Genomic DNA, 14,792 nt, shown 5'->3' with positions numbered 1-14,792 from the left:
GCAAAGCAATAATTGCGAGGGGAGCTCGCAGCCAGGCTTCAAAACACACCGGGAAATAAAGGAGTGCCGTCCACTGTTTTTCCCTCTTTCGGGCGCTGAGAGGCAGCATTAGGCTACCACTTACCCGACACCACCCACGACAGGCTCACTGTAATAACACAATGTTAACATGGGAAGGTTTGAAGTTGCCTCTGAATGTCACATACCAACAATGTGATGGGTAACACATATAGCCATGTACGCGTAGACTCTGACACACGAGCATTGTGACGAGAAGGGTAAACAGAAGGTTGTCTACGGGAGCTATAACGGGCAATATGGACAGGAGGAAAGCCACGGGAGAATACCACGGCATCCCTGTGTCCAAAATGTAGACTACATTTTATGGGACGGGCGGCACGTTTATTTCGCTAATTGGAAAAGTTACAAAATATACAATGATTATAAATGGGTCTTATCTGAACAGGTCGTCGCTGGACCCGTACGAGGAAGTGTTGAATCGCCCCCCGTGGGTTACAACAACTTTGGGGTGCTTTCTGATATTCACTATAGTGGTTGATATTTTGGGCAACCTTTTGGTGATATTCTCTGTCTACCGGAACAAGAAGCTAAGGAATGCAGGTGAGTAAAGTACTATTGTGCATGAGGTCGGAGTAGCCAAAGTATTGTATTGTGTATATAAACAAGTTTCAAAGTGTTGTATTTCACACAACATTGTTGTTCGGATACAGTTGAGTCCGAAATATGACAACAACAAACCAGCGTTTGGGTAAAGCTGTGTACGCTGTTCGCGCGCAAATCTCGAAATGAACAAGAAAAGTAGGCTTATTTGTGATTCAGAATTTGTGATAGGCGTACTACATACATCGATGAAAATCAATAAAATGCATTGGTATATCCCAATTAATTTAGCTTGGGTTTAAAGCTAAGGTGAAAGTAATGTCCCGGTGGCATTTGGAGGTAGCTACCCGAGCGTTATAGAGGATGCCGTGTCAATGTTGGTAGCCTGATTTTATACCCCAAACAATGTATGTTGTATACCGGTAAATTTTATATAGGCCAGTCAAGGATGCCTAAATAGGCATGTCATGAAAGTTAGATTATCGCTCTCGTATCATAACCGTCTATGGACGCGCAAGCTGCTCTGACCAGACCGAATAACCATGTCTAACTAAATACTTCTCTGTTTAATCTCCGAGCGAGCAAAGATGAAATAATAACTAGAAAGTGTCAACGAATGAGGCTCTTCCAAGAATGAAAAATAGACTCGCGGAGATTGATTGACAAGCGCCGCCTGAAGCCACTCAAGAGAAATTATAGGATGGACAGCAGTGTATTTTAGGAAACATTTGCGCCACAGCCTCGGCATGCTTAGTTGGGGATTGCGTTTCACATCCTATCAATCATGTAACTAAACTGGGAAGTTGAATGAGAACATCTTGAACTATCCGTTTGATTTTTCAATGGACATTTTGGATTAGGTGACGGAACATGCGTCACGTGCGCACTTCGGTTTTATGAATTGGGATCGGAGTGGGGCTGCTGTGTCTCGACCACCTTATTATCACCAGATATTATATAATGTGTTTGATATTATAATGTAGGATAATGCTGTATGTAGGATTATGTTGTAAGTTGTGTAGTGTGGATATTTTAAATTCATTATAGTATTGTACTGTGGCGTGATTATTTAACGTATGTTTGGATGATTATATTCCAGTGATTATACTCCAAAGTACTGTACTGATGTAACCCTGTGATAAGAACCTATGACATTATTGTGTGAGAACGCAATGATATACATATCATAAAAACTAATTACATTGTGTTTTGATAGGCTACAGATAAAATGTGCGCCAGATAGAAGTTAAGTTGTTGAGAAAATATATATTTAGTCCTACATTATTACAGACTGGTGTGTTCTCCAAATACCAAATGACATGCTTTGCGCTCCAGTTCCGCTCTGGCCATTCAATGACAGATTGGAATTCTAGACGAACCCACATTGTAGATAGATTTGAGTGTTTTATCGTTTCCTGGAATGTGTATCTAGCTAAATGACTATTTTTTTACCACCCAAATTAGTTTTCTTTTCTTTGATGTTTCATGTTATTAGTTGCGTTTGTTTGTCACAACCTAGACCTAATGTCAAACGCAGAGCATTTTTTGGTGATTTAAGCAAAATGGATTTGTGCTAGTCATATTAAGCCCCCCCTAATGTGATGAATATCATTATTATTAAGACTTCCTGTAATTCCTCGTCCCACCCCCCTCTCTATCTTTATTTATCATTGTAATCACTTCCATTTAATATAAACATACACAAAATTGCACAATCGCTGTGTCCTGGATTTGAGTCTTTTAATAGTTTATACAGTAAATATAATCGAACATTCTGTCAGGTGCAGAGAATTTATTTTATTTGATATGTGCTTTTACAAGTTTGATCACATTTTATGCTGCCCAGTCTGTGACTGCCCAGTTAGGGAGCACATCTTTGATCTTTGAGGAGGGGATGGCCGATTCATTTAAATGTAAGTGCACAGAGTTCTCTCTGTGCATCTCAACAGTCTGACGCGCTCCCTCTCCTTCTTCTGCATCAATAATGGCTGCATCTCAACAGTCTAAAGTGACGCCCACTCCTTGTCTCTTGTCCTTCATTTGCACTGGTCTGAAAGTCCTAATTGTAGTCCCCAATTATTCAACTGCTTCACCTGTCCAGTCCAGCCCATTCACATCAGTGCAGATGAAGGAAAGGAGACAAGTCGAGGAAGCTACTTTAAACTATTGATATGAAGCCGTTTTTGTCAGTTCAGAGTAGCTGAAGTAGCACTGCTTAAAACTAACTATAAGTTAAGTATCTAAGATGTGCTAAATCAATTATCTCCAGCTCAGGGCTCCAGCTAGGCATTTGTTTGCTAACTTGCTAGCTAAGTGGCTAACTTGCTAGCTAAGTGGCTAACTTGCTAGATCAAGCTTCTTGGTTACAGCCGAGACAATTAATCCCGTCCTCGATCAAGATCCCTGCTGTCTTGCTTTTATATTCATTTAATTAAATTTTTATGCTTGGAAAGAAATAGCGCCCCTTGTCTGCACTGCTGGCAATACCGTATGGTACAGGAACGGTATGAAGGTATGAAATACCGCCCAACCCTAGTTAGAATATTTGCTTTCTATGAAACCATTTACATTGACATGAATATCCATTCAGTCTTTTGTCAGCTTTCTACACAACAATAATTGGCTTTGTATGATGTCAACAATAATGGACCTATGTCACAGGCTTTTTTCACATGAGCCACGTGAAAAAATGATGTATCTCTCTTAATACTGTTTCCACAACAGCATTTGGCGAGTACTAACATCCCTTAAGCAGGCCAGCCACCCGGTTTCCCTGTATCCTTAGGTTCATGCCTTTCAGGATCGTTTGCAATTTCTCAGCCCAGTTCCCAAAGATGGTGCCTGTCCTTCTATTCAAGCCGAAGAAAAGGAAAAAACCCTGCATTGGCAAATCGTATGCCTCATGGCGGCCATATTGATTGACACAGAAACTTTTCTACTTTCTAGGTCTATCTGCCCATGTGGCCTGTCCCTCTGCCAGCGAACAGAATGGCTGTGCCGCAGGAGAGTGGGTGTGTGTGTGACTGCACATTGAACTCTGATCTGAAGCACTCTCTCTCAACCCAGCGATGTGTTATTGTTTTCCATCCTTTCAGAAGCAGAATGTTGTTTGTGTGCCAAAGTTTTGTGTGTGTGGGTTAAATACACAACATGTAATAAATGGAATTGGAACCAGGTGTGATGGAAGACAAGACAAAACCAATGGAAAATGAAAAGTGGATCGGCGATGACTAGAAGGTCGGTGACGTTGACCGCCGAACGCCGCCCGAACAAGGAGAGGAACCAACTTCGGTGGAAGTCGTGACAAATACCTTATTTACATAAGTATTCAGATACTTTACTATTAAACTCGAAATTGAGCTCAGGTACATCCTGTTTCCGTTGATCTTCCTTAAGATGTGTTTACAACTTGATTGGAGTCCACCTGTGGTAAATTCAATTGATTGGACATGGTTTGGAAAGGCACACACCTGTCTATATAAAGGACACATTTGACCTTGCATGTCAGAGCAAAATCCAAGCCATGAGTTTGAAGGAATTGTCCGTAGAGCTCCGAGACAGGATTGTGTTGAGGCACAGATCTGGGGAAGGGTACCAAAACATTTCTGCAGAATTGCAGGTCCCCAAGAACACAGTGGCCTCCATCATTCTTAAATGGAAGGTTTGGAACCACCAAGACTCTTCCTAGAGCTGGCCACCCGGCCAAACTGAACAATCGGGGGAGAAGGTTCTTGGTCATTTAGGTGACCAAGAACCCGATGGTCACTCTGACAGAGCTCCAGACTTTCTCTGTGGAGATGGGGGAACCTTCCAGAAGGATAACCATCTCTGCAGTACTCCACCAATCAGGCCTTTATGATAGAGTGGCCAGACGGAAGCCAGTCCTCAGTAAAAGGCACATGACAGCCAGCTTGGAGTTTGCCAAAAGGCCCTTAAAGAGACTCAGAACATGAGAAACAAGATTCTCTGGTCTGATGAAACGAAGATTGAACTCTTTGGCCAAGCGTCACGTCTGGAGGAAACCTGGCACCATCCCTACTGTGATGCATGGTAGTGGCAGCATCATGCTTTGGGGATGTTTTTCAGCGGCAGGGACTGGGAGACTAGTCATTATCGAGGGAAAGATGAACGGAGCAAAGTACAGAGAGATCCTTGATGAAAACCTGCTCCAGAGCGCTCAGGACCTCAGACTGGGGTGGATGTTCACCTTCCAACAGGAAAACGACCCTCATGTCCGTAGCCATGGAAGTGCTTTGAAAGGCTGGTAATGGCTCACATCAACACCATTATCCCAGAAACCCTAGACCCACTCACATTTGCATACTGCCCAAACAGATCCACAGATGATGCAATCTCTATTGCACTCCGCACTGCCCTTTCCCACCTGGACAAAAGGAGCACCTACGTGAGAATGCTATTCATTGACTACAGCTCAGTGTTCAACACCATAGTACCCTCAAAGCTTATCATTAAGCTAAGGATCCTGGGACTAAACACCTTCCTCTACAACTGGATCCTGGACTTCCTGACGGGCCGACCCCAGGTGGTGAGGGTAGGTAGCAACACATCTCCCAGTGGTAGGCCTGATCACCGACAACAACGAGACAGCCTATAGGAAGGAGGTCAGAGACCTGGCCGGGTGGTGCAAGAATAACAACCTCTCCCTCAACGCAACCAATATTAAGGAGATGATTGTGGACTACAGGAAAAGGAGGACCGAGCACGCACCCATTCTCATCAACGGGGCTGTAGTGGAGCAGGTTGACAGATTCAAGTTTCTTGGTGTCCACATCACGAACGAACTAGAATGGTCCAAACACACCAAGACAGTCGTGAAGAGGGCACGGCAAAGCCTATTCCCCCTCAGGAAACTAAAAATATTTGGCATGGGTCCTCAGATCCTCAAAAGGTTCTACAGCTGCAACATCGAGAGCATCCTGACTGGTTGCATCACTGCCTGGTACGTCAATTGCTCGGCCTCCGACCGCAAGGCACTACAAAGGGTAGTGCATACGGCCCAGTACATCACTGGGGCTAAGCTGCCTGCCATCTAGGACCTCTACACCAGGCGGTGTCAGAGGAAGGCCCTGAAAATTGTCAAAGACCCCAGCCACCCCAGACATAGACTGTTCTCTCTGCTTCTCAACAGTGTTTACCTCCAAGCCATAAGACTCCTGAACAGGTAGTCAAATGGCTACCGGGACTATGGCTGGCTACCCGGTTGAAATGGCTACCCCCCCCCCCCCCCCCTCCAACCCCTCTTTTACGCTGCTGCTACTCTCTGTTTTTCACATATGCATAGTCACTTTAACTATACATTCATGTACATACTACCTCAATTGGCCCGACCAACGGGCTATCTGCATTGTATTCCGCCACCCACCACCCGCCAACCCCTCTTTTACGCTACTGCTACTCTCTATTTATCATATATGCATAGTCACTTTAACCATATCTACATGTACATACTACCTCAATCAGCCCGACTAACCGGTGTCTGTATGTAGCCTCGGTACTGTTATAGCCTCGCTACTGTATATAGCCTCGCTACTGTATATAGCCTCGCTACTGTTATAGCCTCGCTACTGTATATAGCCTCTCCACTGTTATTTTTCACTGTCTGTTTTACTGTGGTTTTTATTTCTTTACTTACCTATTGTTCACCTAATACCTTTTTTTGCACTGTTGGTTAGAGCCTGTTAAGTAAGCATTTCACTGTAAGATCGCACCCTGACAAATAAACTTTGATTTGATTTGTCCAAACGTTTGACTGGTACTGTATGTGTAGATTGACGAGGAAGAAAAAACAATTTCATTCATCTTAGAATACGGCTGCAACGTAACAAAATGTGGAAAAAGTCAAAAGGTCTGAATACTTTCCGAATGCACTGTATGTCTATCTTACAGAGTCTGATTATAGAGTCTGGTGTAAAAGCTATATAATGTCTACAAGCCATTTGTGTACTATCAAAGTCATGTCTTTTCATGCATACACATTACAAGTTTCAATGATGTTATGGTGAACTTCAGATTCAAACTTCAAGTCCCAATGAAGTTCCTTAGCTCAAAGCATGATTAGATTTGCTACCGGATGTCCCCAAAGTTTGTTTTCATTTCATTAATGTTATTTTGGATCATCATAGAATCCAAAATCCCACTGCCCCTCCAGAGTGTTGTTGTAGCTCCAAGCGTAATACATGATTTCTAAGCATATAATATGGCTTTAAGTGCTTTGCGTATGTCTCCATTTACGACAAGCGTTTATGGTCCCTAAATATCCCACTGGCTTTGTTGTTAAACCTCTTTAACGTAAATTGGTACACAGCACAGTGGCGTCAAATTAGAGAGCTCTTTGAAAAACAAAAGACAAATCCTCATTTTGGAGGGAAATTGATATATTTAAATTGCAGTGATTCCCCCCAGCGTTTTGTTTGATTTTCATCTAGAGGGAAACCATTTTATATCCCAATTAAACTCTGGATCAAACAAGATTGAGGTTTGTTCTTTTGGGACTATTCCATTGTACTAGAAACACCTAACCAACGGCAACTCTAAAGTATTAAAATATTTCGATTAGATTGGATAGTATTTTATTGTGTGTTTTCACAGAAATGTCTATTATATACAGAAATTGCACTGCGTTCAAAGAGATTCCACAACAAAAAGAGAAACATAATATAGTCATAACATCAGACATACAAATTCATTCATTTATTCATATTTGACACAGGTCTGGTATTTACTAATCGTCTGGATGGTCAATGGACAGCCTAGCATGTTTGAGTGACAGGAAAATACATGGGTATTGTGAACAAAGCTTTTTGTACACCTCTCTGACAATCTGCTGCTCAATATCTGTCATTGGAGTGCACCAGACAAAAGAAGAGTCCCAATTTGAACCTGTCTTGTGAGGTCCAATGTTCATTTTGCTGATTGCAATGTGGCAAACAAAGTATTACCAGAATGTAGTGTATTGTATCTACTTCACAAGGTTTGGAATGAGTACATTTTGCCACCGGGTCGATTTGTTAAATCCAGTTGCAGTAGTCAACTTCTTCTACGCAGTCAAAACAATATCAAAGTGAGCTGTCATGCTGTTCCATAAAGACGTCAACACCACCTGTTTTCGAGAGACACACTCAATAGGCTTGGGCACTATACCGTATATACCCTATACCGGGGTATTTTGAAATACCAACGGTATGATTTTCAATACCGTAAAAAAAAGGGATGGGCCAAATAAATGATCTCCAGCTCGGGGCTTCAACTATGCATTTGGTTGCTAGATAAGTGGCTAGCTTGCAAGATCAAGTTTCGTGGTTACTCCTGGATCAACATCCCTGCTGCCTAAATTAGCTTTTGTGCGCCCCCCCCCCAAAGAAAAGGTTTACCCCGGTATGGTACAGGAACGGTATGAGGTATGAACATCTGGATACTGCCTGACCATAGCACTCAATACCCATTAAAGGCCCTTGGTGTGTAGACAAATTGTTGTTACATTGCACAACCTTCAATGTTATGTCATGATTATGTACAATTCTGGCAAATTAATTACGGTCTTTGTTAGGAGGAAATGGTCTTCACACAGTTCGTAACGAGCCAGGCGGCCCAAACTGCTGCATATACCCTGACTCTGCTTGCACAGAACGCAAGAGAAGTGACACAATTTCCTTAGTTAATATTGCCTGCTACCATGAATTTCTTTGAACTAAATATGGAGGTTTAAAAAAATATACTTGTATATTGATTTTAAGAAAGGCATTGATGTTTATGGTTAGGTACATTGGTGCAACGACAGTGCTTTTTTCATGAATGCGCTTGTTAAATCACCCGTTTGGCGAAGTAGGCTGTGATTCGATGATAAATCACTGCGTTGATTATTTGCAACGCAGGACAAGCTAGTTAAGCTAGTAATATCATCAACCATGTGTAGTTAACTAGTGATTATGTTAAGATTGATTGTATTTTTATACGTTTAATGCTAGCTAGCAACTTACCTTGGCTCCTTGCTGCACTCGCGTAACAGGTGGTCAGCCTGCCACGCAGTCTCATCGTTGAGTGCAATGTAATCGGCCATAATCGGCGTCCAAAAATGCCGATTACCGATTGTTATGAAAACTTGAAAATCGGCCCTAATTAATCGGCCATGCCGATTAATCGGTCGACCTCTAATATAAATCCCAAAAGCGCTCAAACAAAGCAGCAACAGTTCCGCTCTTTGAAACGGTGATAAGTCGGCATCCGTGAAGTGGGATGAAATGTCTGTGTCCTTCTTCCCCATCCAGTGGGCTGGCCTTATCAGTCGTTTCCAGAGTTTTCACCTCGGAAAGTGCGACTGGGGTTTCTTTAAGACCTTCCGGGATCCCAATTTGACTTCGCTTTTTCTGTTGGCTTTTTCTGTTGGATCAGTGCAGCTATAGGTGATTTGAATGTGGGTAGAGTGTCACGCGCCAGGTGTCCACTGCTACTCTATGCTACTCTATCAGCGGCTGGCTGATCTGTTTCAAATCCCCCACCCCTGTGAACGCTGCTACATTTGACATATTGTTACTCAAACACTGTGCTTGCTCGCTTTCTCCTCTGGCTGCAGTGGAGAAGCTATCATTAACTATGTCCTTGAAACCCCTGTTCACATTTCTACAGAGACATTGTAGACACGGTGGTCGTATAGACTGTATTGTATACATGAGACATCACTCAATCTTGCAAGGTGAATACCAGTAACCTGCTTTCGCATTCTCTCTGTAGACACAGTCCCTGTCTTCTTTGGTTGCATAACTGTCTAAGTTGGATATGTCTAACCTTGGCTGATATGCTCAAACTTTACATTACGTCTGTCAGAGTTTCTACAAAACCATCAGCCAAGAATCAGTCTTTTACCAAAGAGTTTGCCTCGCTACACTACACAAAGCACAACTTTCCTATCAAGGGAATTGGTACCATTCTTTCAGGATAAGAACATGTTTAAAACAACACCTCAATGCATCAAAACAATAACCAGGTAAGTCACATTGCGATCAACATCTTTGTCAACTCTTACATGTGAACATTGGCCAAAAAAGCTGCATGCTCCTGTTGACGTCCGTTGCCGCGGGGGGCTGACCACACTAGGAGTCAAGCAGTGGCAGGGGGATAGGGCACGTTGTCAGGACCAAGGAGGATGGTGGGTAAACTCAGGTGACTCAGGTGAGAGTGGCCGTAGGGTTGCATGACATTGGGGTGCCTTCGCTGTGTATATGTGTGTTGGTGGCTTCCCTGTGTGTATGTGTGTGTGTTGGTGGCTTCCCTGTGTGTGTGTGTGTGTGTGTGTGTGTGTCTGTTTTGGTGGCTTCGCTGTGTGTGTGTGTGTCCGAGCTGCATAAATGAATAATGTGTTGGGAACGTTCTCCTTAGTTCTCATCATAACCCACTTAACATCGGCCGTAAATCAGTCTTCACATTACCACCAGTCAACTAGGGCAAAAAATAAAAGTGGAAGTTGTCAATACCTCTTCAAGTAGGCTTTCCTGTGTGTGTGTGTGTGTGTGTGTGTGTGTGTGTGTGTGTGTGTGTGTGTGTGTGTGTGTGTGTGTGTGTGTGTGTGCGTGCAAGTGTGTGTATTTTGTATTTTACTAGGATTCCCATTAGCTGTTGCGAAAGCAACAGCTACACTTCCTGGGGTCCACACAAACCATGAAACATGACGTAGTACAGAACATGAATGGACAAGAACAGCTGTGTGTGTTTGTCCCTTTTATGAGTTACGCCAGCAGGACTATTCTCTGTGACACTGTGGTCCTTGCTGGTGATCTGGTAATTGGCCAATGTAAATTCTATTGGAGTGCCGTCAGGTGCATGTGTCTATCAAGCCACCCTGGAGCAGTGAGCAAACCTAATGAAAGGATTGGATTGTGTTGTGAAGTTGTGTGGTTTGGTTATAAGTCTGCTGTTATCCTCTGTCGTGCTAACTCCCATGGGGATGGGCGGAGTGGGGGGAAAGAGAGGTAGAGAGAGACTAATAGAAAGGGAGGGAAACAGAGACATTTCATCTGTTGAATTTGTTCGTTGAAGATGAAAATAGAGCAATTTTCTGGGTCCCTCTTTTTTTGCCTATTCCATTCCCACGGCACAGATGTCAATTCAACGTCTATTTCTTGTTTGTTCAGCATAATTTAACAGCTATGGAGTGGCAACAATGATGATTCAAGCAGTGTGTGCCCAATGGGTTGCTATGTTTCTCTCTCTCTTCAATACTCTCGCAAGTACCTTAAAAGCCCCTGTGCCCATCCCCCACATCTACCTTCCTCGTCTTTATCCCCCACATCTTCCTTCCTCATCTTTATCCCCCACCTCTTCCTTCCTTCCTCTTCTTTATCCCCCCTCTTCCTTCCTCTTTTATCCCCCCTTCCTTCCTTCCTTCCTTCCTTCCTTCCTTCCTTCCTTCCTTCCTTCCTTCCTTCCTTCATCTTCTTCATCCCCCCACCTCTTCCTTCCTCTTTTTTATCCCCCACCTCTTCCTTCCTCTTTTTTATCCCCCCTTCCTTCCTTCCTTCCTTCCTTCCTTCCTTCCTTCCTTCCTTCCTTCCTTCCTTCCTTTATCCCCCACCTCTTCCTTCCTCTTCTTTATCCTTCCTTCCTTCCTTCCTTCCTTCCTTCCTTCCTTCCTTCCTTCCTTCCTTCCTTCCTTCCTTCCTTCCTCTTTTTTATCCCCCACCCCTTCCTTCCTTCCTTCCTTCCTTCCTTCCTTCCTTCCTTCCTTCCTTCCTCTTTTTTATCCCCCCCCTCTTCCTTCCCCTTCTTTATCCCCCACCTCTTCCTTCCCCTTCTTTATCCCCCCCCTCTTCTTTATCCCCCACCTCTTCTTTATCCCCCACCTCTTCCTTCTTCTTTTTTATCCCCCCCCTTCCTTCCTTCCTTCCTTCCTTCCTTCCTTCCTTCCTTCCTTCCTTTTCTTTATCCCCCACCTCTTCCTTCTTATTTTTTTATCCCACACTTCTTCCTTACTCTTTTTTATCCTTCCTTCCTTCCTTCCTTCCTTCCTTCCTTCCTTCCTTCCTTCCTTCCTTCCTTCCTTCCTTTTCTTTATCCCCCACCTCTTCCTTCTTATTTTTTTATCCCACACTTCTTCCTTACTCTTTTGTATCCTTCCTTCCTTCCTTCCTTCCTTCCTTCCTTCCTTCCTTCCTTCCTTCCTTCCTCTTCTTTATCCCCCACCTCTTCCTTCCTCTTTTTTAGCCCCCACCTCTTCCTTCCTCTTTTTTATCCCCCACCTCTTCCTTCCTCTTTTTTATCCCCCACCTCTTCCTTCCTCTTTTTTATCCCCCACCTCTTCCTTCCTCTTTTTTATCCCCCTTCCTTCCTTCCTTCCTTCCTTCCTTCCTTCCTTCCTTCCTTCCTTCCTTCCTTCCTTCCTTCCTTCCTTCCTTTTCTTTATCTCCCACCTCTTCCTTCTTCTTTTTTATCCCCCACCTCTTCCTTCCTCTTTTTTATCCCCCCTTCCTTCCTTCCTTCCTTCCTTCCTTCCTTCCTTCCTTCCTTCCTTCCTTCCTTCCTTCCTTCCTTTTCTTTATCCCCCACCTCTTCCTTCCTCTTTTTTTATCCCACACTTCTTCCTTCCTCTTTTTTATCCTTCCTTCCTTCCTTCCTTCCTTCCTTCCTTCCTTCCTTCCTTCCTTCCTTCCTTCCTTCCTTCCTTAACCCCCACCTCTTCCTTCCTATTTTTTATCCCCCACCTCTTCCTTCCTCTTCTTTATCCCCCACCTCTTCCTTCCTCTTTTTTTATCCTTCCTTCCTTCCTTCCTTCCTTCCTTCCTTCCTTCCTTCCTTCCTTCCTTCCTTCCTTCCTTCCTTCCTTCCTCTTTTTTATCCCCCACCCCTTCCTTCCTTCCTTCCTTCCTTCCTTCCTTCCTTCCTTCCTTCCTTCCTTCCTTCCTTCCTCTTTTTTATCCCCCACCTCTCCCTTCCCCTTCTTTATCCCCCACCTCTTCCTTCCCCTTCTTTATCCCCCACCTCTTCTTTATCCCCCACCTCTTCCTTCTTCTTTTTTATCCCTTCCTTCCTTCCTTCCTTCCTTCCTTCCTTCCTTCCTTCCTTCCTTCCTTCCTTCCTTCCTTCCTTCCTTCCTTCCTTTTCTTTATCCCCCACCTCTTCCTTCCTATTTTTTATCCCACACTTCTTCCTTCCTCTTTTTTATCCTTCCTTCCTTCCTTCCTTCCTTCCTTCCTTCCTTCCTTCCTTCCTTCCTTCCTTCCTTCCTTCCTTCCTTCCTTCCTCTTTTTTATCCCCCACCTCTTCCTTCCTCTTTTTTATCCCCCACCTCTTCCTTCCTCTTTTTTATCCCCCACCTCTTCCTTCCTCTTTTTTATCCCCCTTCCTTCCTTCCTTCCTTCCTTCCTTCCTTCCTTCCTTCCTTCCTTCCTTCCTTCCTTCCTTCCTTCCTTCCTTTTCTTTATCCCCCACCTCTTCCTTCCTCTTTTTTATCCCCCACCTCTTCCTTCCTCTTTTTTATCCCCCACCTCTTCCTTCCTCTTTTTTATCCCCCACCTCTTCCTTCCCCTTCTTTATCCCCCACCTCTTCCTTCCTCTTTTTTATCCCCCTTTCCTTCCTTCCTTCCTTCCTTCCTTCCTTCCTTCCTTCCTTCCTTCCTTCCTTCCTTCCTTCCTTCCTTCCTTCCTTTTCTTTATCCCCCACCTCTTCCTTCCTCTTTTTTTATCCCACACTTCTTCCTTCCTCTTTTTTATCCTTCCTTCCTTCCTTCCTTCCTTCCTTCCTTCCTTCCTTCCTTCCTTCCTTCCTTCCTTCCTTCCTTCCTTATCCCCCACCTCTTCCTTCCTCTTTTTTATCCCCCACCTCTTCCTTCCTCTTCTTTATCCCCCACCTCTTCCTTCCTCTTTTTTTTCCTTCCTTCCTTCCTTCCTTCCTTCCTTCCTTCCTTCCTTCCTTCCTTCCTTCCTTCCTTCCTTCCTTCCTTCCTTTTCTTTATCCCCCACCTCTTCCTTCCTCTTTTTTATACCCCACCTCTTCCTTCCTCTTTTTTATCCCCCACCTCTTCCTTCCCCTTCTTTATCCCCCACCTCTTCTTTCCCCTTTTTTATCCCCCACCTCTTCCTTCCCCTTCTTTATCCCCCACTTCTTCCTTCCTCTTTTTTATCCTTCCTTCCTTCCTTCCTTCCTTCCTTCCTTCCTTCCTTCCTTCCTTCCTTCCTTCCTTCCTCTTTTTTATCCCCCACCTCTTCCTTCCTCTTTTTTATCCCCCACCTCTTCCTTCCTCTTTTTCTTTATCCCCCACCTCTTCCTTCCTATTTTTTATCCCACACTTCTTCCTTCCTCTTTTTTATCCTTCCTTCCTTCCTTCCTTCCTTCCTTCCTTCCTTCCTTCCTTCCTTCCTTCCTTCCTCTTTTTTATCCCCCACCTCTTCCTTCCTCTTTTTTATCCCCCACCTCTTCCTTCCTCTTTTTTATCCCCCACCTCTTCCTTCCTCTTTTTTATCCCCCACCTCTTCCTTCCTCTTTTTTATCCCCCTTCCTTCCTTCCTTCCTTCCTTCCTTCCTTCCTTCCTTCCTTCCTTCCTTTTCTTTATCCCCCACCTCTTCCTTCCTCTTTTTTATCCCCCACCTCTTCCTTCCTCTTTTTTATCCCCCACCTCTTCCTTCCTCTTTTTTATCCCCCACCTCTTCCTTCCCCTTCTTTATCCCCCACCTCTTCCTTCCTCTTTTTTATCCCCCTTTCCTTCCTTCCTTCCTTCCTTCCTTCCTTCCTTCCTTCCTTCCTTCCTTCCTTCCTTCCTTCCTTCCTTCCTTCCTTCCTTTTCTTTATCCCCCACCTCTTCCTTCCTCTTTTTTTATCCCACACTTCTTCCTTCCTCTTTTTTATCCTTCCTTCCTTCCTTCCTTCCTTCCTTCCTTCCTTCCTTCCTTCCTTCCTTCCTTCCTTCCTTCCTTTTCTTTATCCCCCACCTCTTCCTTCCTCTTTTTTATACCCCACCTCTTCCTTCCTCTTTTTTATCCCCCACCTCTTCCTTCCCCTTTTTTATCCCCCACCTCTTCCTTCCCCTTTTTTATCCCCCACCTCTTCCTTCCCCTTCTTTATCCCCCACTTCTTCCTTCCTCTTTTTTATCCTTCCTTCCTTCCTTCCTTCCTTCCTTCCTTCCTTCCTTCCTTCCTTCCTTCCTTCCTTCCTTCCTCTTTTTT

The 14,792-nt window shown here is 44.1% G+C and overlaps 1 protein-coding gene across 1 annotated transcript in view; it reads left to right on the top strand.

Moving 5' to 3' along the window:
• The first annotated feature begins 317 nt into the window (after positions 1–317).
• LOC120035089 (melatonin receptor type 1A-A-like) overlaps positions 318–14,792 on the top strand; it is a 60,899-nt gene continuing 46,424 nt past the window's right edge. The window contains exons 1-2 of the mRNA XM_038981859.1: positions 318–370; positions 467–621. Coding sequence (XP_038837787.1) covers positions 318–370; positions 467–621 — 208 coding nt within the window. The remainder of the gene's footprint in view (positions 371–466; positions 622–14,792) is intronic.

This window comes from Salvelinus namaycush, chromosome 42 (genome assembly GCF_016432855.1).
Source record: "Salvelinus namaycush isolate Seneca chromosome 42, SaNama_1.0, whole genome shotgun sequence".
NCBI lineage: Eukaryota > Metazoa > Chordata > Actinopteri > Salmoniformes > Salmonidae > Salvelinus > Salvelinus namaycush.
This window is presented reverse-complemented; position numbering and strand designations above follow the sequence as displayed.